Raw genomic sequence first — 27,166 nt, forward strand, 5'->3', positions numbered from 1 at the left:
AAAACGGGGTGCAATATTCAAGGCCAATGGAAGAAATGTTGAAGACAGGGTTGCTATCTATCATTGAACAACTCTATGATTTAGCACCTTCAAATGATCCAAAATCCAAGGATGCAGTGATATTCAAGAATAGGTTGCAGCAAAGAAGAGACGAGCTAATGGTGTTATACGCAAATATGAAATTTGATGATGAAGAATCTGAAGAAAATGATGAACAAAGCGATGGGTACATCTCTGATGTAATTCCACATACGGAAGACTATTAGTTTATTTTGATTTCGTATTATTGTAATTTTATAAAATATTAATCTATGGTAATCAATTATTAACAAAAAGATACAAAACGCCAAAAAATGACATGAAAAAAGCCATAACGCCAAAAAAATTAACTATGTGACACAAAAAGAATTAATTCAATGAAAAGAAATCTGGGAAAAATAGTAAAATACTAAATAATTAATAATTCTAGATAACGCCAAAATTATCTTGCACGCAAAAAGTAAAGCAGCATGTCAAACGCGAAAATCGGAAAAGGAGAAGAATACTAAAAAGACAAAAAAAACCCCTCGGACCCTGATCATGCCCCGCGCCACGTGTTGGGCCAGGATGCGTTCCCACCGTTCTCACAATTTTTGCCGTTTTCTCCTGAACCCGTTTCTATATATATATATATATATATATATATATATATATATATATATATATATATATATATATATATATATATATATATATATATATATATATATATATATATATATAGGGGAGGATTTACTTGAAAACCACTAATTAAAGTGAAAACTTGAAAACTAACTAAAAAAGCCTTAAAAACATGCCATTTTTTTTTTACAAATTTTCGCTACTTTTTATATATAAAACACTTTTTTTTTCAAAAAAAAAAAAAAAAAAAAACTTGTACTGCACATGTGCATTATATGTGTACTACACATGTGTATTATTGTACATATGCACTACAAATTTTATATATATATATAAAGTAGCAAAAATTTATAAAAAATTGTAAAAAAACAATTTTTGATATGTTTTTTTTTATATTTTTTAATTAGTTTTCAAGTTTTTATAATAAAAAGAGTTTTCGTTTGAACTCTCCCCTATATATATGTGTGTTTGCGCACGTGTGCGTGTGTGTCATGAAGGAAGTTTACAACCAACAAATAAATGATTAATTAAATATACAAGCGTATCCTCATGTAATGATTATTAATAAAAACTCTAAAAAAACCTCACCATTTGAAATTATATTGTTCTATTCCTTGGTAGAAAAAAATGTAAAGTTCAATTTTAAGTTGTTAGGATGATTTAAATAAATCTTCTTAAAACTTCAATTTTCTCAAACAATTTATATACTATTATTTGCAACATATTATTGCATTAGTAGTTGTACCCATTACTTAAAGTTTAGTACATTATTAGCAACCATTCTTTGCAACGGTAGTTGTATCGTTTGCATAACATTGTTGTACGTTGGTTTTTGAGAGGTTTATAAAAGCTGTGGGTTGGTTTCTGAATTGTTTATGCAAATTGTACTTTGTGCTGTCATATAGGTTATTTGTTTACCTGTTACCTTTATCTGACCGTCACTTTCTCCCTCTAAAAACTGTTGACTCCTTCTCGCACTAAAAGTTTGTTGTTCTTTTGTTGACGGTCGGCGACCATGTGTTATTTGTCGAGAAGAGAGGCAGACAATGGGTTCCCTTTGGGGTTTCCGTCATCTTCGTTGCCGGCGGTTCCAACCGTCTATGGCGACGGGTTTGATACTTTCATCATTGAGGATTGGGAGTTACTCTAACTCTCTTCTTATAAAGAGAGAAACAGATAAGGGGTTCCATAGAGAGAAGCACAGAGGGTTTCTGTTTTCGGAAGCTCTGGCCGTCGATTGGATGGCGGTATGTTTGTACGGTGTCGATGATGATGGTATCATCAGAGATGCCGTAAAGATGGCCAACTTCGCCGACCTTATAGGCGCTATCATTTTGGGTCTGTACAGTGGTCCGGTTCTTTTGTTCATACACGAGGGTTTGCTGCCGGCCGGTTTCCTTCTCGGACGATATGAATGTGTTTCGTTGCTTGCTTAGAATCCCTATTGTACAGTCTATGATGACATCGTTCTGAGACTTGCATAATTAAATTTTTGGATTGGAAATTTTAGAGATATGTCAATTTCATTTATTTGTCTGAATGTTTACGATCAATTTGCTGTTGTGTAGACACACCATTAGAATAGTTGATTTACTTTGTTCGTTTTGATGTTTTTTTTTTACTTCAGTTGCAATTGATTTGATTACCCTGTTTAGTTACTTTCGATTACTGCAAATTCTTAGATATTAACTTTGCACTTTTTCTTTTGATATTGAATTTTAAAAAGGTGGGTTTGTTGGCAGAGTAGCAATAAAGAAGATTAACATGTTGACAAGATGGTACTGTGTAGGGAAGACGAAGGTATAGCTTTGGAAATTTGTTATCCATGTGTTAAAAGGACAAGTATTGTAGTATTCAAACACAAATCAATATTGATATTCTGTATTATATGTCTTTCAAGGAAAAAATGATATCATGTCGTTTTTGTTTGGACACTACAAACTTAAAAATAAATAAATTACTATTGTTAAGGTTGCAAACTTAAATTATGCTTTTATATACCGAATAAAATTGTTTAGCTTTATCCTACGTTGCTCGAAGAATATGATTTCAATTTACAATCTAAAAGACTTGACTAACTGCATGTTTTCTTATGCTGAAACACTTTGATGGTTTTTCGACGCTTCTGAGCCCCCGCCGCAACGCGGCGGGAGTGTACATCTAGTTATACATAATGTATAAAACTTTAAGGAATTATATGATGTAGCATATAATAATGTGTATTTAATTATACAAAGTCATACTATTTTGTTTTTTTAAATGTTTTGTTATTTATTTCTTTTAATAAGATTCACTCTTTAGTTCAGCTGAGATGTATCATCATCATCATTATTATGGATAGGGATAGTGTACAAAGTTGTGTAAAGTGTGAGAAATGTAAGAAGTATTTTAAACCATTAGATCTTTGATCTAATGGTTGAGATCAATAGGGACCAAATTATAAATTGTGTTTTAGTTATTTGGACTGATTTGAAAATTGTAGGGGTAATAGTGTCTTTGTATATGTTTCAAATTAGGTAACCTCTCCTAATTTCTAGCGATTCAATTTTATACTTATTCTAAAATCTGGACATTCTAAAAAATCCAGAAATATGTAACTGCTACAAGAAAAATATAACACCATATATCCATCATATAACACTATATAACACCGTATAATACTATGTAACACCATATAACACTATGTAACACTATATAACACTATATAAGAATATATAACACTATACATCTATCATAGACATGCTATCAGAAAAATATAACACTATAACACTATATAACACCATATAACAATATACATTCATCATATAACACTATAAAAAATATATAAAACTATACAGTTCTGAATGGTGGTTGCAGTGTTATATATAATGTTGTGGTGTTATATAGAGTTATAAAAGGGTTATATGGTGATATATGCTATTCATAGTGTTTTATAGAGATTTGTACTGTTATATAAAAACCTTTATTTTACATCCATCACTATATAACACTCTATAAATTTCCATTTTGCGATCTTCAGAATTAATAATTGATGAACGAGATGACATAAATTCGTAGATTAATTCTTAATTCGTATTCCTATAACTAAGGGTGGCAGTTATGGAAGGTTATCAATTAATTAAATCAATAAGAAAATTACTTGTTTACGCTTTTGAATTAATTTAGATTGAGGACACATGTCATCTCCACAATATTTTTCACACTTCTCACACTTTTGAATTAATATACAAGATCTTCAATCTTACTATTATGAGTAAACTGCCATTTGGGTCCCTGAGGTTTGGTTACTTTTGCCACTTTAGTCCAAAACTCAAACCTTTTGCATTTGGGTCCCTGTGGTTTCAGTTTTATTGCCATTTTGGTCCAAAAATGAAATCAGGTCATACTTGTCTTATAAAATCCTGCAATTTTGTCATTTTCCTCAGGGGCAAATCAGGTCATATTTGTCTTATAAAATATGGTATTTATTTATAAAAAATAAATGATCATTTTGCCCCTGCGAAAAATGACAAAATAACAGGATTTTATAAGACAAATATGACCTGATTTCATTTTTGGACCAAAATGGCAATAAAACTGAAACCACAGGGACCCAGATGCAAAAAGTTTGAATTTTGGATTAAAGTGGCAAAATTGACCAAACCACAGAGACCAAAATGGCAGTTTACTCTATTATTATTATTATTATTATTATTATTATTATTATTATTATTATTATTATTATTATTATTATTATTATTATTATTATTATTATTATTATTATTATTATGTGTCCCACATATTCAAAATAATAAAAAATTAAAATCAAATTCTACATCTTCGATTCAGTCTATGTAATTTGCTATTTGGGGATTTACTGAATATGATTGTTGTTGTAATTCAATCTGTGTAATACACGGGGTTTAACCTAGTATTGAAATAAATACGATGCCCCAATTTATACAACCATATCATATAAATAGTAGGAAGTATAATTTATAATATACAATACAAAATCATAATATATAAGATCCTTAAAAAGTAAAATAATAGACCATATCTTCTAATTATAATAAGATAAAAAGTTGAAGAAAACACCTCATGGATCCACGAACAAAAGTATTAACGTCTTTCCTCATTTACATCCCTATTTTCTAATCATTTCACTTTGTGTAGGACAAGACATTGTAATTGGCTTAAAAGTCACTAAAACACCCTTTAATCCATAAACCAGTACGATCAAATTTGATTTGGTCCGACAACCTTATGCTAGCTTTCCTTGAGAGACCAAAAAAAGTTTGACAAGGTGCACTAAATGATGAGTGCTTCAATCAACTTTGGTAGGTTCAAATTACAACCAACTTGAATTGAAATAATAAAAAAAAAGATGGGTTTTTATATATCTTAAGAAACAAACATGAATGTATATAATTGTATGGTTTTATCTTAAATTGTTTTAGATTCACATGTAAAGATTATTGATCGAATAAACTCAAACTAAAACTAAAACTGAAACTAAAACTAAAACAAAATTTGATTAATATAAAAATTTGAGTTTGTTTGATTGATATTAACTGACAATGGAGATTGGGGAGCTTACCTGTTGGGCTGGGCTGTTTTTCTGTTCTTTATCCTAACAAACTGAATATATCAACATTTAGTGGGTTGTAAATAAAAATAAACAAGAAATATATAATAATGAAGGGTGGAGATACAATAGGAAGTTTATTTGGCTAGGAAGGATAGGAAGTGATCTTGACCATTCATTAAGTTAATCAAGGGCTAAGATTAAATCAGGGAAATTGAAAAGAATAAAAGAGGCGCGTGAGTTTGTTCAAGGGCATTCTAGTCAATCCAAGCCAATAGTTTCTCTCTCCTCCAATTCCCCCCCATTTTTTAAACGTTAATAACTCTTTCATACGACATTATTTTTTTATAAAAATTGCACCAAAAAAACGAGCGTTTTTTTTTCTTTAAAACGAGTATACTATTGCTATATTTTAAAAAAAAAAAATTAAAACCCAGTTGCGTAAAACGCAATAGAAAAACCACCAGTTACGTAAAACGCAATGAAAAAAAAAACCTAAAAAATGACATTTTTCTAAAACGCAATGCACCAAAAACACAAAGAAATGACTTATTTGTAAAACGCAATGGCCAGAAAACACACAGAAATGTCTTATTTGTAAAACGCAATGGCCAGAAAACACATAAAAATGTGTTCTACCTAAAACGCAATGCACCAAAAACACAAAGAAATGACTTATTTGTAAAACGCAATGGCCAGAAAACACACAGAAATGTCTTATTTGTAAAACGCAATGGCCAGAAAACACATAAAAATGTGTTCTACCTAAAACGCAATGCACAAAAAACACAAAGAAATGACTTATTTGTAAAACGCAATGGCCAGAAAACACACAGAAATGTCTTATCTGTAAAACGCAATGGCCAGAAAACACATAAAAATGTGTTTTACCTAAAACGCAATGCACCAAAAACACAAAGAAATGTCTTATATGTAAAACGCAATGGCCAGAAAACACTTAAAAATGACTCATTCTAAAACGCAATGGACTGAAAACACCTAAAAAATGTGTCACTGTGAACTGTCTGAATTGTCTACGAATTACTGTCTTCGAAATGAGCCAATTTATGGAAAATTAATTTTTCTGATGCGTTTTTAGTACAGCAATTTAATCGAAAAGTGATGTTGATCATCCATTAAGTTAATCAAGGGCTAAGATTAAATAAGGGAAATTAAAAGGAAGAAAAGAGGCGCGTGAGTTTGTTCAAGGGCATTCTAGTCAATCCAAGCCAATAGTTTCTCTCTCCACCAATTCCCCCCCATTTTTTAAACGTTAATAACTCTTTCATACGACATTATTTTTTTATAAAAATTGCACAAAAAAAACGAGCGTTTTTTTTTCTTTAAAACGCGTATACTATTGCTATATTTTAAAAAAAAAATTAAAACCCAGTTGTGTAAAACGCAATAGAAAAACCACCAGTTACGTAAAACGCAATGAAAAAAAAAACCTAAAAAATGACATTTTTCTAAAACGCAATGCACTAAAAACACAAAGAAATGACTTATTTGTAAAACGCAATGGCCAGAAAACACACAGAAATGTCTTATTTGTAAAACGCAATGGCCAGAAAACACATAAAAATGACATTTTTCTAAAACGCAATGCACAAAAAACACAAAGAAATGTCTTATTTGTAAAACGCAATGGTCAGAAAACACTTAAAATGTCTGTTTTCTAAAACGCAATGGACTGAAAACACATAAAAAAGTGTTTTACCTAAAATGCAATGCAACAAAAACACAAAGAAAAGTCTTATATGTAAAACGCAATGCCCAGAAAACACTTAAAAATGACTCATTCTAAAACGCAATGGACTGAAAACACCTAAAAAATGTGTTTTACCTAAAACGCAATGACTAAAAACACTTAAAAATGTGTTTTTTTTTCTAAAACGCAATAGCCAGAAACCACATAAAACTCTCTTATTTCTAAAACGCAATGGACACATAAAACGGTCTGTCACTGTGAACTGTCTGAATTGTCTACGAATTACTGTCTTCGAAATGAGCCAATTTCTGGAAAATTAATTTTTCTGATGCGTTTCTAAAACGCAGCTCAACCCCAGCTAGGGGCTCTGCCCCTTGGACCCCGCTACCAGGGGCTGCCGCCCCCGGACCCCCGCAAAGATCGTAAAACGCAATGACTAAATCAAAAATCCAGATCATGAAAATGAAATTAAAGAATTTCTTACATGGACCGAAGCCGATTCCTTCATCAATTGACAAATTTTGAATGATAGAAACACTTATCAACGCTCGAATCGAAACGAATCGAGTGATTATCTCCAAAATCATCGGAAAAAACGAGATTTTTTTATGAAATTAAACTGGGTTTTCTTCAAAAAAAAGCTGAAGAACACGTTGATCGGGTTTTGAATCATTGATTGGTGATGAAAATCACACTATAATGTAGTGATTATTGAGATAGAAAGTGAAGAAATAGTTGAAGATGGTGGGTTTTGAAAATGGTGGGTTTTGAAGTTACTGGGTTTTGAAAAAGGAAGAAGAAGGAGTTGGATTGACTAAAATACCCTTTCTCTTTATTTTAAAATTTGTCACATGTCATAATCCTATGGCTTCCTATCCTTCCTAGCGAAAATTAACTTCCTATTTGATCTTTTCCCATAATTATAAACTATAAATAATCAACATATATATGCATATGGAAATTGTACCATAGGTTTTGGAAGTTTTCCAAAAAAATTAGATTTTTCCTTTCTAACCCTAAAGTTTAAATCTATGTCAATTTAAGTTTAAAGTTTCATTCTTTGGTAATTTGAAACCCTTTGATTAGTTTGGTTTTTCACTGATAATTCAAAAGTTTCTATGCAATTTAACCACTTTGATTTTTTTTACTTTTAACTCAAAGTTTTACATCATTTGCAATTTAACCCCAACATTTTTTAACATTCAACTTTGGTCCCCTATACTTTTCATCTTTTGCAAGTTTTCCATTTAACGTTTCGTTCAAAATTTTCCAAGTTAACACGCCGCAACGCGCGTGTGCGGTTTCAATGTTTTTTCATCTATTTTTCCCGTTTGATAGGCCTTTCGCAACGCATCTATTTCCCTCGTTTGATAAGTCTGTCGCAACGCGCGGGTCAGAGTTCAACTTAGTTATTCTTTTTATGTTTTACATACAGGTTCACGGTCATGTAAGAGACTTTTGACTTTTATATTTCATATATTTAAAAGTATGCAAGGATAAAAAATAAGTGAGTTATTATAGTCTTCATTTTCTTGTAAAAAATTGTGTTCGACCTGGAACCTTCCTTTGTGTGTAACAAAGTTTAGGACTTATGGCCCATATTCGTTTTACTCTATATATCCCTTGATATATACATAACTCATAGGATAATTCATAATGTAACAGTTATGATTGAAGGACGGAGAATCAAATAATTAGAAAGGGTTTCAATGTATCTAAATGGCATAAAGTGGCCTTCCTCTTTTAAGGTGAATTTCAAAAAAAAAAAAAAAATAATATATGAAAGCAGCTTTTTGATCAAAGATTCAGATTCTTACACTTCTTCACTGGATAGGATTTAAGTTGGATATAAAAGTTCTAAAACATAAATCACTAGCTTCAACATCACTCATTTTGTTTATTCTTGTGGAAAGATAAAGAAGAATAATGCTAAGTGTTACTAGATAGAAAACCTCAGGAGTGTGAATATATTAACTTAATGGATTTATCAAGGTATTGTTAAAGTGAAACCTAGTTAATAATAAAATTTGTTCACAAAAACTGTCCCTACTATTATAACAAATTTGTACATCACACTACAAAATGCCTACAAACATTAATTGATCCCCCTTTTAAAAACCCACACTTTCAATTTTGAAATTGAAATTAAAAGGTTAAATAATTTATGTATTTTAAATAAATGAAAGTGATTTATGATGTAATAATGAAGTAATGAAAGCTGAGTTGGCATAGCTCATTGCTCGCCTAATAAGTTTTTGCGATGTCATCGCTAAGTCTCCTTTAACAGTAAGTAAAGATGTTTAATTATGGTCAAGGGTTGATGGGAGCCAACAATGATGCATATTGTTCAAGTTCATGTGTGAATAATATTTTGTAATTTGTAATGCCCATTAATGATCTTTATATTGTGGTCATAGAAATAGATATAGTTGACCGATTATGGCTTGTTAAAATATAATATGAACTTTGTCAATTGTCAATAAGGTGGAATGGGATCAAATACAAACACTTAAGTTTGTAAGAACCATAAGAACCAATACATAATTGACAAGTGTTCATCAATAAAAAATTAGTTTAGGGGTAATTTAGACTTTTTGACCATATTTATTTATAACTAATTAAAAATAATTACAAAAAATATAATCAGCACAACACTATATAATTAGCACAACATCATTAATCGTTCTTCATTATCAGCACATCGTCCTCGAATCGTTCTCCATTATCAACATAAACGACATTAGCACAACATCTTCAATCGTTCTCCATTATCAGCACACCAGATGTGCTGATTATATCTACTTTTGGTGTTTGTTTGTATTATTTTGTAATTAACACATAATCAGCACCTTATTAGCACAAATATAAAACACCTTTTGTTAACTTTTTTTAAAAAACACTTTTATAAATACAAAAAGGTATAGCAATATGGTACTCATATTAAAGATAAAAAAATACTTGATTTTATGGTATATATTTTTAAAAAAAATAATGAAGTATATAAAAGTTATTTTAGTTTAAAAAACCTTGGTGGAATTTGTATTTAATAGAAAATGATCAAATGACTAGCAATTTTACAAAATTACCCCTAATTTGTTAGTAGTAATTTTTAATTATAAGAGTTTTATTTATAATCAATATCAACCCTTGATTTAAATTAACAATGGTTCAGATCTGTTCTTACGGTTCTTATAATTAGCACTGTTTGTACAGGATCTCAACCCTTGTCAAACATCCATATTGTAGTAGGTGCTACATTTTGAAGTTGAAAAGTATGAGATATGGCCAAAAAAAAAAAAAAGGTATTTTGAGTGCATATTTTGTGTTTGTAAATAGAGTAAGAAAATTGAGGCTTGAAGATAATTTTTTAACTAACTTGATGTTTATTTGATGAATAGAGTAAGAAAATTTGAGGCTTGAAGATAATTTTTTTTAATTAACTTGATGTTTATTTGATGTCAAATTTTGTGAAAATTAATGTTAGCATTCAGGTGAGGAATAGTTTCAAATTGTTAACCATAAGCTGTTACATTGAACTCGAACAATTGGGGTTAGATTGGAATGTAAAACAAGGGTTCTTCATATTCATCCTATATTTTGCATGCAAAGAGCCATAGGAAACTCGTTGACAAGTCAGGTTTAATATTTATGTTATAAGTTATAACCTGTTCATGTATGTATGTCAAATGTAGATTTATATATTCATTCACTACTAGAAAAAGGGACAATTTCATATAGAAATTTCCTACACAATTTTTTTCGTCACAGATTACTACACTTTTATGACGAATTTCCTACAAAACTTTTTTTCAAGATTTTGTTACAAATTTTCGATGCATCCATGACGAAAAGTAAGAAAACCCTAATTAATTGACAGTTGCGTAACAAATCTATCAGAAATAACCTACAAAACAAAAAAATAAGGGAAAATTATATCGTTTCCTACACATTTATGACGAAAAATAAGAAAACCCTAATTAATTGACAGTTGCGTCATAAATCTGTAGGAAATAATCTACAAAAGGTTAATTATTATTTTTTACCGAATAAATATTTATATAAGCCAAAAAAATATGGGAAAAAATATCGTTTCCTACACATTTATGACGAAATATTTATTTTTTTAATTAACTTAAACCATCCGTCAGAATTCCGTCACAACTTGTGACAAGTTTCTGACAAAAAATAAGAAAATCCTAATTAATTGACAGTTACGTCACAGATCTGTCACAAATACTCTACAAAAGGTTAAATAATAATAAAACTAGTATATAATAATTATAAAATAAACATATTCCTATACATTTATGACAAAATACTTATTTTTAAATATAATTGTCACAAAGACGTAGAAAACAATCCATGTATGAATACAATTTCCTACGCATTTATGACAAATTGCTTAAATCCATTGCAAGTTGTGACACATTTCTTACGACATTAAGGATTTGTCACAAATGTGTACGAAACAACCTATTTAATTATTCTTATTTTAAATATTAAATGTACGTAACTATAGACGTATGGATATGAGTATAATGTGAGTATGTTATATGTATTTGTGTATGTGTGTATGTGGGTATGTATGTATGTGTACATATATGCATGTTTGTATCTATATGTGTATGTGGATGTGATTATATTTGTTATTAAGTGTGCATTTGTATGTATGTATGTATGTATGTATGTATGTATGTATGTATGTAATGTATCTGTGTGTGTATTTATGTATGTATGTATGTATGTATGTATGTATGTATGTATGTATGTATGTATGTATGTATGTATGTATGTATGTATGTATGTATGTATGTATGTATGTATGTATGTATGTATGTATGTATGTATGTATGTATGTATGTATGTATGTATGTATGTATGTATGTATGTATGTATGTATGTATGTATGTATGTATGTATGTATGTATGTATGTATGTATGTATGTATGTATGTATGTATGTATGTATGTATGTATGTATGTATGTATGTATGTATGTAATGTATCTGTGTGTGTATTTATATATATGCAGGCCAAAATTGACTTGGGAGCGGATTAGGCACACCTTTATGAGGACATGGTGGAGGATAGGAGTTCGAGGAGACGTAGGATTAAGGTTAAGGACTTTTAGAAGGATGTTACGGTTTTATATGAGTATGTATAATAAACTTTTAGAAGGATGTTTGTGTGTATGTATATGAGTATGTATCACAGTGTATATAAACCACTAAATATATACGTACTTATACAAATTGCCACTAAATATATATATGTATTTATACAGATTGCCAAATTATATTTTGTGTAATGGGTTCGGAAGTGCATATACATATACGTAGATAATAAATATAACTTTCTAAAACGGAAGATGGATTGGTAGGTATCTGTAAGTATAATAGGTATAACTTTTTAAACAAAAGTATATCATGTATAATAAAGTTGTACCAAAGATTGATTGAAAAAAACGATGTTGGACTTTAGAAAAACGAAATGTAAAAATCTTTCGTCCGAAATCTGTAGGAAGCTGGTAACCATTTCTTACGCATTTATGTAAAATCAAGTATTATCAATTACGACACAAAATCTTTAAGTGTACCGAGGTTGATAAATGATATTATATGAATTGTTTCTTTTACCTTTATCAGTGAGTGACGAGACATTTGATAAAACCGTAATGAAGCCATGGTAATCTGATACTGTAACGGCACCCAAACGATATCGGGATGCCTAGAAATGTTGGTAATTAGTGTTATATAAATATGGAACCTTTTGTTAGTTGGCTATTGATGTGCTTAAAATACAACAAATAAATTATATCAAATACGGCGTAAAATCAACCCTTTTTCGGTGCTAATGTTGGAAAAAGCTTGTTTTTCTATTCCTTTTTAATTTACAGGGTCAAAAGAGTTTAAATGTGCAAAAGAAGCAAAAAGACAGGAAAAAACCAACATAAATACAAAGAAGGAGGAATTGACGCAACTCGCCAAGCCCCAATTCACATCCAAACCACAAGAATAGCAAGATCAGAAGACTTGACACGGGGCCGTGTCCGGAAGTGGATGCTGTGGAGAAGAAAAGATAACAGCAAAGGACAAAACTGACAGCCAACACGGGGCCGTGCTAAGCCAACACGGGGCGTGGTCAACTCAAAGATTTTCAGAATTTGCGATAGTACAACAAGTACATTGGCCACGGACCGTGCCATTGACACACGGGGCCGTGTTAGTACAAGACCTGATAAGTAGTTAATGAGGAAGAGAGAGAGAGATGACCACGGGGCTGTGCCAGGCGGGCACGAGCCGTGGTGGAGCTTCTGATTTCAGCTATAAATAGATGTGCTTGGTTCCATTCCAAACCATCCCTTGACAAGCCACTTCTCTCTCACTTGTCACCACTCCACCACCACTACAACATCATCATCCACCACCATCATCCATTTTCCATCTTTTAGAGTGTGTGTAGTAGTCTCGGGATACAAGATTGATATTAAGAGTCTTTGTCAAACAAAGGCCATGCTTGGCTAAATTCTTACATCACTTGGTGAAGACATATCTTTTATGTATTTTCTTTTATGATTTCCAATCTTTGGAAACTTTTTAATTGGGTATGTATCAAACGAAATGAAGGTGATGAAGTTAGAAATGGAAGCAATGAAAGCCGATAAAGTGATGAAGACAATCAGCTCAACATGTTATATGCGGTCATGGAAAGTCATCTAAAGATTTATGTTCATGCGGCATTCAATGAGATTGAAGTAAAAAGGGCTGAAGAGCGAAAAACTGAAAGAGAAAGGCGACTGGCTGAAGAAGCTACACGGAGAAGGAAAAGTATTATTGAAGAAACTCAAGAAGCAGGTGGTTCTTCAGGCCAAGTCGATGTGGAAATGGTTGAAGCTGAAGCAGATCCTCTGGGATTCGTGCTTGTTGGTGAGTCCTCTGAATCTCTTGATCTTAATGATATTCTTCACCGAGTACAAGTCTTGCAGAAGAAAAGGAAAGCAAGAGAAGTGTTAATGCTGAAATGGAAAGATGAAGAAGAAGTAGAGGAAGAGACTCCGAATTTTATTCTTGTTGGTAAAGCTTCTTCGGTACCTTACAGCATCAAAGAAATTGTTCGCCAAATCAAGGTCAAAGAAAGGCGAAGAGAAGCTAAGATAGCTCGTGGTGAAATTGTTGATGATGATTCTGATATAGAATGGTTTGGTGACGAAGAAGAAGATGAAGATAATAATGATAACGATGATGACAAGTCTGATAAGAAAGATGATAAGGATAACAAGAAGGATGATGATGATCAGGGTGCTTCTGGGTTACTGGTTGAGAATCCTAATGTTCAAGAAAGGATTGAAGAGTTGTTAAACGATGAAATCAAGAACAGGAGGATGATTTACATCATGAAGCCTCGACATCTGGAAAACAACATGCAGATCAGGTATTCCTTACGAATCCAACTGTTATTCTCTTGCATGCTCAACATGAGGGGGAGCTCGAGGTTTCGAGATCAAGGGCAGAGATGTTAGAGGAATTGGGGTTGAATGATGGGAAATTTAAATTTGATATCGAAGATGAAATTCCTCAGTCACCGGAAAAGGAGTTTGAGTTCAGTTATGCTCATGAAGCTGATCACTACAATGATGTTATTGTTGAAGATGCTTCAGACTCTTCTGATGAAGAAACTGATTTTCATTATTCTGGAATTGATGAAATATTTCCTTCGTTGACAGAAATGTTCAAGGATCGAAATGAAGATGAGATTAGAAGGAAAATTGTGGAAAAGGTTTCAACTAAAGGTGTTCCAGAAACCATTCCAAGAGAAATTTTAGCTGAAGAAAGAAAGAAGTGGTTCAAAGTAATGCCCAGAGAAAGAAAGTCTCTCAGGGCACTTCAGTTCTTTACTCACAGCAAAAACATCTCATGGGGTGTCATTCTATCATGGGGTTATCTTGAAGATCTCCAGGTCTATGCCATTAGACAGGAACAGGGGGTACAGTATTTTGAATTTCTGTCAGACATAAGGACCCTCCCATGGTGGGACGTAGATGAGTTGGTCAAGACAAAGAATATCAAGCAGTTCTACCATGGTTTGGAAGTAAAATAACATGATTAGCGCTTATGGAACTATGTGAAGTTGCAAGCTAAGAATGGTTATCTTGATTGGAAGCCGCAACGACCAAAGCAGATTGTGACCATGCTGGAGAACGAAGAAAGAAGACATAACTTTGGATGTTAAGCCTCCAAGATGTTTAAAGAACATGCCTCTTAGGGCAATGGAGCAGGATTTTCATGATTTGTTCGTAGGTTTGCTCTACAATGAAACTACTGCTGAGGCAGTAATTTCATTATTTGACAAGTCAAAGGGAGAGTCGAGGAGAATTTGCATACTAGACCCGATGTGGCTAGTAAACTGCTCAAAGAAAGACATCGACTGTTTATTCTACAACAAAATCGTGTATGAAAGAAGAGACAAGGAACAAGCTTTGCAGTATCAAACAATCGTGGATGTATGCTTTGCCCAAGACATCAATTCAGGAAGGTATTGGAAGTCAAATTGGAGAGATCTTGAGATTGATGAGTTCCTGAAAAAGTACAAGCGAGAAGAACGTTCAAAGGCTATATCTGAAAGGGCAGCAAAGCTTGGGAAGATGAAGTTTATGTGACCGCCACCAACGGATCAAACGCCAATCGAGAAAGAAGAAAACAAGATTCCTAAGTGGGACCAGAAGCGTGATGGTGATCTAGTTTACAGAAAATGGTGGATCGAGGAAGGAAGGTTTAAAAGGCAAAGAATGCTAGAGGAAAAGGCTGAGAAAAGAAGACAAAGAGCCAGAGAACGAAGGCATAACAGGAAAGATTGAAGACTATGCTGGAAGGAACTGCAGCTACATTCGAGGGGGAGTCTGTTAGTGTATGCGTCTGTAGCTTCTGTCAGTATAGAGTCTTGTTTTGTATGTTTATATCCTTTGTGAACAATTATGTTATGTATGTATGTTAGATAGAACGACAACTCAGGATATGGGTTTGGATTGTAAAAGTGTTGACTTTTGTTGACTTGTGTCACCCGATCGGATGGGCCATCCGATCGGACAGCACTGTCAACCGATCGGACAGCAGCCATGCCATCCGATCGGACAACACTTTTTAGCATCCTGAGTTGCCTATAAATACCCCATCAGGGTATGTCATTTAGGAACTTTTTGCAACTCTTAGATCTGCTGACACTTTGGTGTACTCTGTCAAAGTCTGACTTCTACTGGCTTCTTGTACTTTCATATCTACTGAATAGAAAGATCAGACAGTGTTTAAACGTTGAATACTTTGTCGTACTTCTGCTACTTGATCCAAAGGATTCCGCACTTTGATCAAGATCGTTTCATCTATGTTTGCATCAATCAGATCCAGTACAATCCGGACCTAACAAAAAGCTCAAGTCCTCCATCATTTAACATTCGTAGATCTAGGAATGTAGCTTTAGGGTTGTTTAAAAATGACCTCGGGGAGGTTTGATCAATTGTCAAGCCTATGGAAGGAGTATGTTCCATAAATGGGCACGAGCGTTTTCACTTAATACATCATCGGCTGAGTGTTGAGTGACCACTTGTATATAACTAAATGGAATTCCATAAAGGCATGTTATGGCCAAAGTAAATAATTTTTCTTAACTTGTGTTTTAAATAAATCATGACGAATCATATTGTAAATAAAATAAAAACAAAATAAATTTAGAATATGGATTCCCGACACTCTAAAGATGAGACCAAAACCTTCTCTTCTACCTATTTCATTTGGGTATGTAAGCCACGTAATAGAGTTTTGCTTAAGGACAAGCAAAGATTCAAGTGTGTGGGTATTTAATGTGCTTAAAATACAACATATAAATTATATCAAATACGACATAAAATCAACCCTTTTTCAGTACTAATGTTGAAAAAAGCTTGTTTTTCTGTTCCTTTTTAATTTACAGGGTCAAAAGAACTTAAATGTGCAAAAGGAGCAAAAAGACAGCAACAACCAACATAAATACAAAGAAGGAGGAATTGACGCAAATCGCGAAGCCCAATTCATATCCAAACCACAAGAATAGCAAGATCAGAAGATTTGACACGGGGCCGTGTCCACCAGACACGGGCCGTGTCTGAAGGTGGATGCTGTGTAGAAGAAAAGACAACAACAAAGGATAAAACTGACAGCTAACATGGGGCGTGTTAACTCAAAGATTTTCAAAATCTTCGATACTACAGCAAGTACATTAGCCACGGGCCGTGCCAGGCGGGCACGGGCCTTGGTGGAGATTCTGATTTCAGCTATAAATAGATGTGCTTGGTTCCATTCCAAATCATCCCTTGGCAAACCACTTCTCTCTCACTTGCCACCACTCCACCACTACTACAACACCATCATCCACCACCATCATCCATTTTCCATCTTTTAGAGTGTGTGTAGTAATTTTGGGGTCCAAGATTGATAGTAAGAGTCTTTGTCAAACAAAGGCCATGCTTGGCTAAATTCTTACATCACTTGGTGAAGACATATCTTTTATGTATTTTCTTTTATGATTTCCAATCTTTTGCAACTTTTTAATTGGGTATGTATTAATGACTTTAATAACTAGTTTTTTTATATTGAAGGCAAATTTATCTAATCATTCTTCATATGTTGTTGATTCACATTTTCATGTCTTTACGGTCTATATAAAGCACGTTAATTGCCTGGAAGGGGGTTAAAAGGGTGGTTGGGTAAATTTTATGTCTCATTCAGTGTATAGATCCTGCGAGAACCTGGTTCAAGCTTAATAACACCTCACGAGTCGGAGCGGGCATTACCCACTACGGGAGAGGTGCAAAATGCTTGAATCCCTTATCTATAAACTACTATTAAAACTTTAAACCAACCCCACGATGGCTGTATCCCTGCTGACTCAGACCAACGGGTTGAGGGTGATCGCTGCCTGGAAGGGGGTCCACCACTTTTTGCATTAATAACTTACTTAATTATTTTTCGATATTCCGACCTAGTGGGATTGTATCCTTGCTGACTCAAACCACTAGGTTGACGATAAATTCGCATTCACAAAAGGGGCCTACTACTATAACTAAGATAATCTCTTAAAATACCCAAAGTGCGGAAATCATCAAAAGGGTACATGAAAGATAAGTCGGAACCAAGTGATTCTTTCTTATCTATCTGTTTTTACTTTTTTTTTATTTTCTGTTTTTAGTTTATCTTTTTATAGTTTTAAAAATATTGTCTTCAAAGTTTGGTCTTGCCATCACTATACTACGTTCGCGATGGGAGCACTTGCCCTAGCGAGTGTTTAGAGTGATAGTAGAATATCGTGTTTTATAAATTTAAAACTTGAAATCGGCGAGTAAAAAGAGCTAAAATATACTAAAAATATAGACACCCGCACGCACGTCAGCTATATAAGTCAGTGCTAATGAAATGAAAGTTGAAGGCATTGTTTAACTAGCATATGGATAAATCATGAATAATTGTGTTTAGGTAAAATATTCGATTAAGGCTAATTGATTCGTATAGGAGATGCTGTTATCTGAGCCTTATGTGTTTTACAAAAATAAAAGTAATTTTTCTTTATCTTTTGCTAAAACAATTTTGGTTATGTTTATAGTGTGGAATATGGCAAGTGGAAATAAGAGACAACATTTAGCACGCTTAAATATTTTCGTTGACGAGGTTATCGCATTTAATCAGCACATTACTGAAAACTAAACGAACTTACATAGAAGGTAGCGAATATTTGTCACAACCAGTTGGAGCTGCAAGCTGCAATTGACGCGCTATACGCACGTTATGAAGCGAAATAGGAAATCAAACAACTAGATAAGCTCTTATTATATAGTGTTATGTTATTAAGAAGGAAATATAATCGTAATTGATTATAATTTTGTTTAACGTTATTATACATTCAATCGGATATTTAGTAACCGTAAATGTTTACCATCCATCGCCTTAATGTTTCGATTTGCTATTTATCTTGATGTTTGCGCTATAACGCACATGGTCATCATACTAGTTTAACAAAATTTGCATGTTGAAGTGACCCCAAACATTTAAATCTATCACAGTGTCACCGTTAAAGCATTAGTCCATTACCACCTGGCCTAATCAGGACAAGGTACTTCGGTTGTGAGAAGTGGTAACTAGCCTAATCACCATACAATCGATTAACTGAACCATAAAGCAATTGAAGCTAGTAGCCTCACCGCACCTTAACCACAAAACATGTGCATCGCTTCTTAAAGATGAAAGTTGATCTAAAATTCTAAATATAAACCTTATAGTACTTTGCTAGTAGTAATAAAGTTCCTGTATCAATATTTTCATAATTGACATTAAGCATGTCCTTGGCTACGTAAAATCATATATCACACAACTAGGTATCTCACCAAATAAGTTTATCAAGTGTAGTGGTTATTTATAAACCATGAATAAATTCACCAAATATATGCTTGGCTAGTTATCTAGTCATGTGATTATATATTAATCAACTACCAATGATATATAACTACCTAAACTTATCTAGCACAATAACATCATGATACTACAAAACTGAGCATTAGATGGGTGATTTGGGCTTTAAGAAAGGTTTCCTAACTCCGTCTTAAAATGATGCGTCTTAAAATGTGATGTAATCAGACATGGTTTAAACTAAACCGCGTCTTAAACATGACAAAAACAGTCTTTTGATCCAAAATACATTTTCAGAAAAATTTTTAAAATTAATAAAATAAACTGCCTCTTATAAGCATTAACTGGATTTTTTTTTGTTGTAGTCACGTGTCCATTCCAAACCTATCCAAATCAAACCAATATATATACACCAATTTGAATCTTCCCAAATCGACCCAATACATATTCAATTTGAAAAGAAACCTCTCAATTACAATTCTTTACTAAATGTATAACAAACTATACTGAATTCCATAAACAAACTGCATACAATTACTATAGTAGTATAATCTATATATAAATTAAAGTATTTAGTTATTTACCAACCACTCTTTTTAATAACATTTTCCCGAGTACTTTACCTAATGCTTGGTCACTTAACATTTGTGTGATATGATTTTCGGATTCTTGTAAAAGTTGTGGGGTTGTCTTGGGTTCAATGTATCAACCAGTAAACACAACCAATTTAATAATGTGCTACCATCTTTCAAAATTTATATTTTCTTAAATCAAGTGGCACAACCATATACTTAAATCAACATAAGTTTTTATTCAACTCACCCAAATTTAATAAATAAATGTCACATAGTCGGGTCCTTCATTAGTTTTCCCTAATTTTTATTTTCACACAAACATTTATAAATCTCCAAATGTACATCAATCACCTTGTATTTTCTGATATATGAATCCTTCATATAGTTTAAGATATTATAGTTTTGGAGACTCTAACCCCTTTGTCGTTGGTTTCCTTAGTATTTATATGTTACTGCTAATTATCCGAGTTGACAATCAACAATCCTACGGAGGCAATCAGAATGAATGTTTACTTCAACTATAATCTTTTAGGCAGGATTGCAGTTTGAGTTAAATTTCTTTATTAATCATATTGCATTATAACTATTTTGTTATATCACAAGTTGACAGTTTACAATGTGTTCAAGTTTTAACACACAGAGCGTTCAGTCTTCAAAAGCTCGAATTAAACTAACTTACAAAAAATAAATTTCAAAGATAATTAAACTATCACTTGCAAAAAATAAATTTCTAAAATAATTCATGCAATAGCCCTAGGGAGAAAAAAGGATAAGCTTTAAAATTCATATATCTTTTAGTCTGATATTAAATTGGTAATCATTTTTATATATAAAGCGAATGTAACTTTACAAAATCTATTGCTTAATTTATTACTCTAAAGCATATTATTTGAGGAGTTGAGAAATAATTAATCACACAAATCAAATAATCTAAGATGATAAGTGGAGCTTAAAAGCACTTAATTTTAAGATATTCAATTAAATTGCCTTCAACTTTTCTAAAAAGAGTATTGTTACATCATCGTAATATTAAGATAATATTTAGGTCATATCATGAAAGTGGTGACATTAACATGCTTAAATTGACCGATGTCTTTAACTATTAATGGTCTTTTTAAATTGGTTTGGGATAAGATTAAATACTAATAAAAACCTTTATAGCTAGCATACAAATATTAACATATATAAAAACTCACCAAAACCCAAAATCAGTTGACAAAGGTGTCTAGATTCTAGAAGATTTCTTTAGATAGTATATTCGTATGTTTTATGCTAGTGTATGTGTCACCTAGTGGGAGATCCTAGCTCAGATTAGGGGCTGTTTGGCAACATCTGAATTGATAAGTGCTGAACCAGTAAAAGGTCTGAACTATTAAGTGCTGAACCAGTAAGAGGTCTGAACCATTAAGAGCATGTATAATGCTTAACCGTTCAGAGGCAAATGTCTAACCAATTCAAATCAGAGGTCTTAACCATTCAGAGGCAAATGTCTAAACCATTCAGACATCTGCTCGTGAAACAAACAGTCTGAACCATTAAGTGCTGAACTAGTAAGAGGTCTGAACCATTAAAAGCCTCATTAAGAGGTAAACAAACAACCCCTAAGGCTAATCGAACGAGCACTTTTAAGGGAGTGTTGTCAACTTGTCATGAGCAAACTTTAGCATATTTTACAAAGAAGTAACGATTTACAGTCGTTATGCTGTTGATATTAATTTCCATAAAATATATATATATATATATATATATATTATATGTTTATTTTGCTAGAATGTAGGAGAGGTGTGCCTAACTATCTCAAGAGGCCTTTGCAGATATCGATCTTAATGCTGAGCAATGAAACATAACTTGGAGGGTAGAGTGCTAGAGGACGAGATGAGCCACCTTTTCTCTTTTGGAACCACTTATGATCCCCATTGTGTTGTTATCATTGATCCTTATAGTTGCAACACTTGGAGATCTAACGCTTTTGGTCATTCGGGAATGCAGTTTGTACATAGTAAAGTACAATTTCAGTCCCTAGGTTTTACACCCAATCACACTTTTAGCCTTCATTTGAAATAATTCAACACTCCGGTCCCTATGTTTGTCAATTGCTCGCAATCAAGTCCCTCTGACTATCTACCGTTAGTTAAATGTTAAAATTATGGTTAAAAGACCATTACCCTTAATAGACTGAAATTGCAATACGAAGAAGTCATATCCCCTTTATAGTCCTTGCAACCACAATTATTCAGCTTCATCATCACAGCTTCTTAACTTTATACGGAAACCATTACGGATAACAAATAATCTAAAAAAGATTCAACTTCAAAATCATCATCATCACAACATCTTTTAAGTTAAAATGACAACAGTTACAGCAAGCAAATCATGGACTAAAGAAATTGACACTACTAGAAAATACACTCCTCTTGTCACGCGAACAATGACACGCACATATTTTATGACATTCAAAAGCGTATGTCAAGAAAAAATGTCATGGTTTACCCTCCTAACTTCCACTTGACACCATCCATTCATTTTCGTTTACCCTCCTAACCTAATTCATTTTCATTTTCATTTTCCCTCCTTCCCTTCCTAAACTTCCCTCTTTTCTAACCCTAAGTTGTCTCCCACTTTACCACCGCCAGCAAAATTATGATGACGAATCCCCTCGCAAATGAGCTGGTGGCTGAAGACTAACCACCGCTTCAATCAAACCTCCAAAATCTGGTGACCGAGTCTTAAATCAACATGTATCTACCCCATCCATTTGGTGAAATCGATTAAGAATTGTTAGGTTAGAACGTTGTAATTTTTAGGTTTTTTTTTTGTTTGTGAATTTGTTTGTAGGGAGCCAGGGTTAGGGTGTTCTGTAAATTTGGGTTTAAGATGATTCATTTTGTAGGGTCTTTTCATGTTTACTCAAGAGTTGACTTCTAAGGGTTGTCCAACAATGATACCTTATCTAGGTTATAAATGAACCACCATCATTATGTACCAACCGTTGTTACTTGCTTCTTTACATGTTTCTATATAATCTCCTATTTGGATTAGCTAGAAGTAAGATTTTTAAATAATGAATTGCTTCCTTAGGCAACTTCTCTTTAAGAAAATTAGAATCATAATCATACACCTAAATGCGCGATGCAAAAGTATGTGAGTTCTTTACTTCTTTTGAATTTATTTTTGTTACTGTTTAAAAGTAAGCAAGTCTATTTATTCATTGTAAAAGTGGAGTATAAAAGATACATCTTGGTATTTTTAATAGATGAAAGGAACTCAATAAGGGTAAATTATAATCAAGACTCAGTTCAGACAAACATTTATCATATCTAAAATGTTTATTGATTGCTACACTAGTAACAAAGCGATGGTCATAATCAACAAAATGAACGGAGAAGTTGTCATTCACGACGTCGTCAGTAGAACAATTTTTATTTGGGACACCAGGTGTTTGATGTAATGTTTGCTAGTTCACAACTCTCATAATGTTGTGAGTTTAGAATTTTGGTTAAGTCTTTGATGGAGTAAAATATAGTTTAGTCAGAAATACACCTGTATTGGTTTTCAATTTTGACATGTACTTAGATATTCTAACATTATATGGTTATTCTTTTTCTCACATAGCATCTACTCTATTTTTTTAAGTCTTAATTGTGGTAATTTGCTTAATACCATGGACATGTTTAATAGTAGTCTAGTGGTGGTGATTGTGGTTTTATTTAGGTATTTATTTTACATAGAAGAGAATTTTGACACCTGCTAGAGCCTTCACATCACTCTCTTTATTTATTGCCCTACTTTTTCAACTCTTCATGCTTATTCTTGTTTTCATTTTAAGCTTTATGTATGTTTTTAAGCTAATTTACACGTTCTGAATGTTAATGTGTCCTTGAAATATCTAGAAGATATGCTTTTAGTTGAGAAGCGATCTCTTCTTCGAAATCCACTTCTTGAATCTAGACTTCTTGCTATCTCATTTAGGAATGGATTCTTTTCAAGGGATTCAAAGCTCTTTTATTTTTTTTTTATTCTCGTTGATGTGTTACTGTGTTAGGATGCAAAGCATTTATTTACTTAGTGTAAGTTACTGTTTTGGCCCATGTGGTTTAGACAGTTTAACCATTTCAGCCCAAAAAAGAATCTTTTAACATATCAGACCCCGAGGTTGCAATTTATAATGGTTTTGGCCCCTTACACTAACTTTGTTACTTTTTTTTAGTTAAGAGTAAGGGTAATTAGATCATTATATACCTTAGGGGTTGTTTTTTTATAATTACAAAGTTCTTTAATATTTAAGAGATTATTAATATAATTACTCAAGTTTTTTTATTATTTCGTTATTTTCACGACTATATTTAACAAAATACGTTTTAAATATAATAAAAGTTGCATTTAAGTGTAACAAAGGTTGCATTTCAGGTAGCAAAAGCACCAAAAGTTACATTTGAGTGTTACAAAAAGTTGCATTTAAAAATAAAAAATCTGCATTAGCATATAAAAAAGGTTGCATTATAAAAAAGGTTGCATTTGAATAGTATATGCAACCCTTCCAAAAAAAGGTTGCATTATCTAACAAAATGGTTGGCTTACCTAATGCTTGCAGATTTATGTATATACAATTTGTAGGATTTGATGTTTACCTTGTTGGCGGTTGTGTGCGTGGTTTATTATTAGAATGCACTCGAAAAGACTTTGATGTGTTAACTACTACAGAGTTAAAAGAGGGTCAGTTAGTGACTCGTACTTATTTATTGCTTTACGAACCCCTTTTCCTTGGGTCTGGTTTTTCATTTCAGTATTTCAACATACTTTATCATGAGAATAATTGAATGACAAAGGTTAACTGCAGGTTCCTGTATGAGCAAATTAAGAAAGAGCAAATACATGATCGTGGAATATGTTTTATGAACCCGTCTGCAATTTCGCAGGCTGAACAATGCAAACCCAAACCCAAACACATTGAGGATGCAAGTAGAGCGGTTGCAGATCGATTGTATAAAAGAAAGGGCAAAGAGATCATCCTATAGCCCTACAATCCCGGGTTTGATTTTCCTTTTAAATAAGTATTCATAAAGACCTATTATCTTAATTTATTTTGATCGAATTTTGGATTTTGGATTTTGAAGAAACCATTGGGTGTTGGCAGTACTAAACCTGAAAACTACTTGCTATTATCTTGATTCTGTATGGCCTAGAAGTGTGGATGAGCAGTTGAAGCAAACTATTGATACGTAAGTAATACAAATTATCATAATGGATGAAAAAAGAGTTGAAATATACATTGATATAATTTTGATTTTTTTATAGGGCAATGGTCGTGTATGCTTCACGAAGTGGTGCCAACATATGGGTTAAACTCATATGGATTAACGTTAGGGTAAGCACTTAATCCTTTATTTAAATTGTGGGTGTAATGATATTGTAAATATTAAAACCCTTTAGTTTAAACTTAAATCGCAATGGTTTCACATTTCTTGATATATTCAATTCTGTAGTGTCCACGTCAGCGAGGAGGTGTTGAATGCGGCTACTATGTGATGAAGTTCATGAAGGAGATAGCTTATGAAGGAGTTGAATACTTGACAATGATAATGTAAGTTTAGGCATATTTTAGTCTGTATATTAGAGAAATATGTACTTATATATCCAAACAAATGCTTAAATTCATATATTAGGATTAAATTCTGATTTTAAGATTTATTTTATTTTATTGTTGTCTCAGGTTGGGAAAGGAGTATAGGAATACTCAGTTGCGGATATGGATGGCATTCGCAAAGATTGGTCGACTTATGCGTTTACCTCTATTTTTAAGTGACAAATCGTGTTTTAGGTGTTGACGATGTATTGACAAACAATTCTTTTTTGTTGACGTTAAAATATTTGTAGTATACTTTATGTAATGGATTGTTTTAGTATATATATATATATATATGTGTGTGTGTGTGTGTGTGTATTTGTTTTATGAAAAAGATTTATTGTTTTTGTTATTATACATGTATCCAGTGCAAATTAGTAATTCTATAAAGAAATTTAAACAGTTAAAAGCATGACACGCGTAAATGAATGTCATATGTATGTGTCATAAATGCTTGTCATGAACGTGTGTCATTAAAAAGTTTCATTAATGAGCGACATGAATGTGTGTCATTAATAGGTGTCATAAAATGATTGTCATGAATATGTGTCATGAATGCATGTCATTAATGTGTGTCATAAAAACATGACACACAAATGTATGTCATGTTAATTTTATGACTCTTCAATCAACGACATGCTTTTGCGTGTCATAATTACCGTTTTATGACGCACAATGTGCGTCAAGAAATGTGTATTTTCTAGTAGTGTGAAGGTTGGAGGGTGTTGAATGATATGAGTTGGGGATAATTTAAAGGACTGAAAGATTGAGAGAAACACTGATATCTTGATAACAACGATTGAGACGAAGTATTACTGTTATGATGTAGTCTGAGAATCAGAGTCGCTATGGCTGCTATTGATTGTAATTATATTTGATTTCTAGATTTTTAACATTTATAACAAACATCTGATATGATATTCTGGTGAGAATGAAGTTGAATTTGATGTGGATATGATAAAATATGTAACATGAATAAGAACAGGAATCAAATTTGTAAGAAAAAGAATGAGATTTGTAAGAGGAATAGCAGAGAAATTTATCGGAAAAGCAAGAGAAATTGATCGAAAAAACAAGAATAGTTGGCCGAAAAAGTTGCCAGAGATGTAACTACCACCGTACAAATCAGATCTAACAAGTTTTGCGACGTTTCGGGTTCACGGATCTTCTGAAAAGATGGAGGCAGCGATGTTATGTGGTGTGGAGGTGTACCAAGTCTCCAAACATTTGCCATGTTTGGAATGCACTCGTCTAGTTTGAGCTCACTTGGTTACTTTATGGATTAGATGAGTTATTACATTTCAATCTTATTCATGACCAACCGGAATCATCAACTAAGTTGATGATTTTGTGCTTTGATAAATCATATAATGAGGTTTAATGAATGAAAATCATCCTACCTCCTTGACCATAGGACTATAATACATAATATATAGAGTAAACTGTAATTTTACCCCCTGGGGTTTAGGCCAATTGGCACCCTTACCCCCCCTAACAAAATAATTGCAATTTTACCCCCCAATGTTCGCTGTTATGTCGCAAGTTTACCCCCTGACATCAAATTTGTGAATCGGTCAACAAAACAATGTGAGGGTCAAAGGGTAAA

General features: G+C 32.7%; 1 protein-coding gene across 1 annotated transcript; it reads left to right on the forward strand.

Annotated features, from left to right (window-relative positions):
* Nucleotides 1-13,640: 13,640 nt before the first annotated feature.
* LOC110892747 (FK506-binding protein 3-like) lies at nucleotides 13,641-15,034 on the forward strand. The gene is made up of 2 exons (XM_022139896.1): nucleotides 13,641-14,252; nucleotides 14,315-15,034. The coding sequence occupies exons 1-2, from the start codon at nucleotides 13,641-13,643 to the stop codon at nucleotides 15,032-15,034; spliced, it is 1,332 nt and encodes a 443-aa protein (XP_021995588.1).
* The last annotated feature ends 12,132 nt before the right edge of the window (nucleotides 15,035-27,166 follow it).

This window comes from Helianthus annuus, chromosome 12 (assembly GCF_002127325.2).
Source record: "Helianthus annuus cultivar XRQ/B chromosome 12, HanXRQr2.0-SUNRISE, whole genome shotgun sequence".
Classification (NCBI taxonomy): Eukaryota; Viridiplantae; Streptophyta; class Magnoliopsida; order Asterales; family Asteraceae; genus Helianthus; species Helianthus annuus.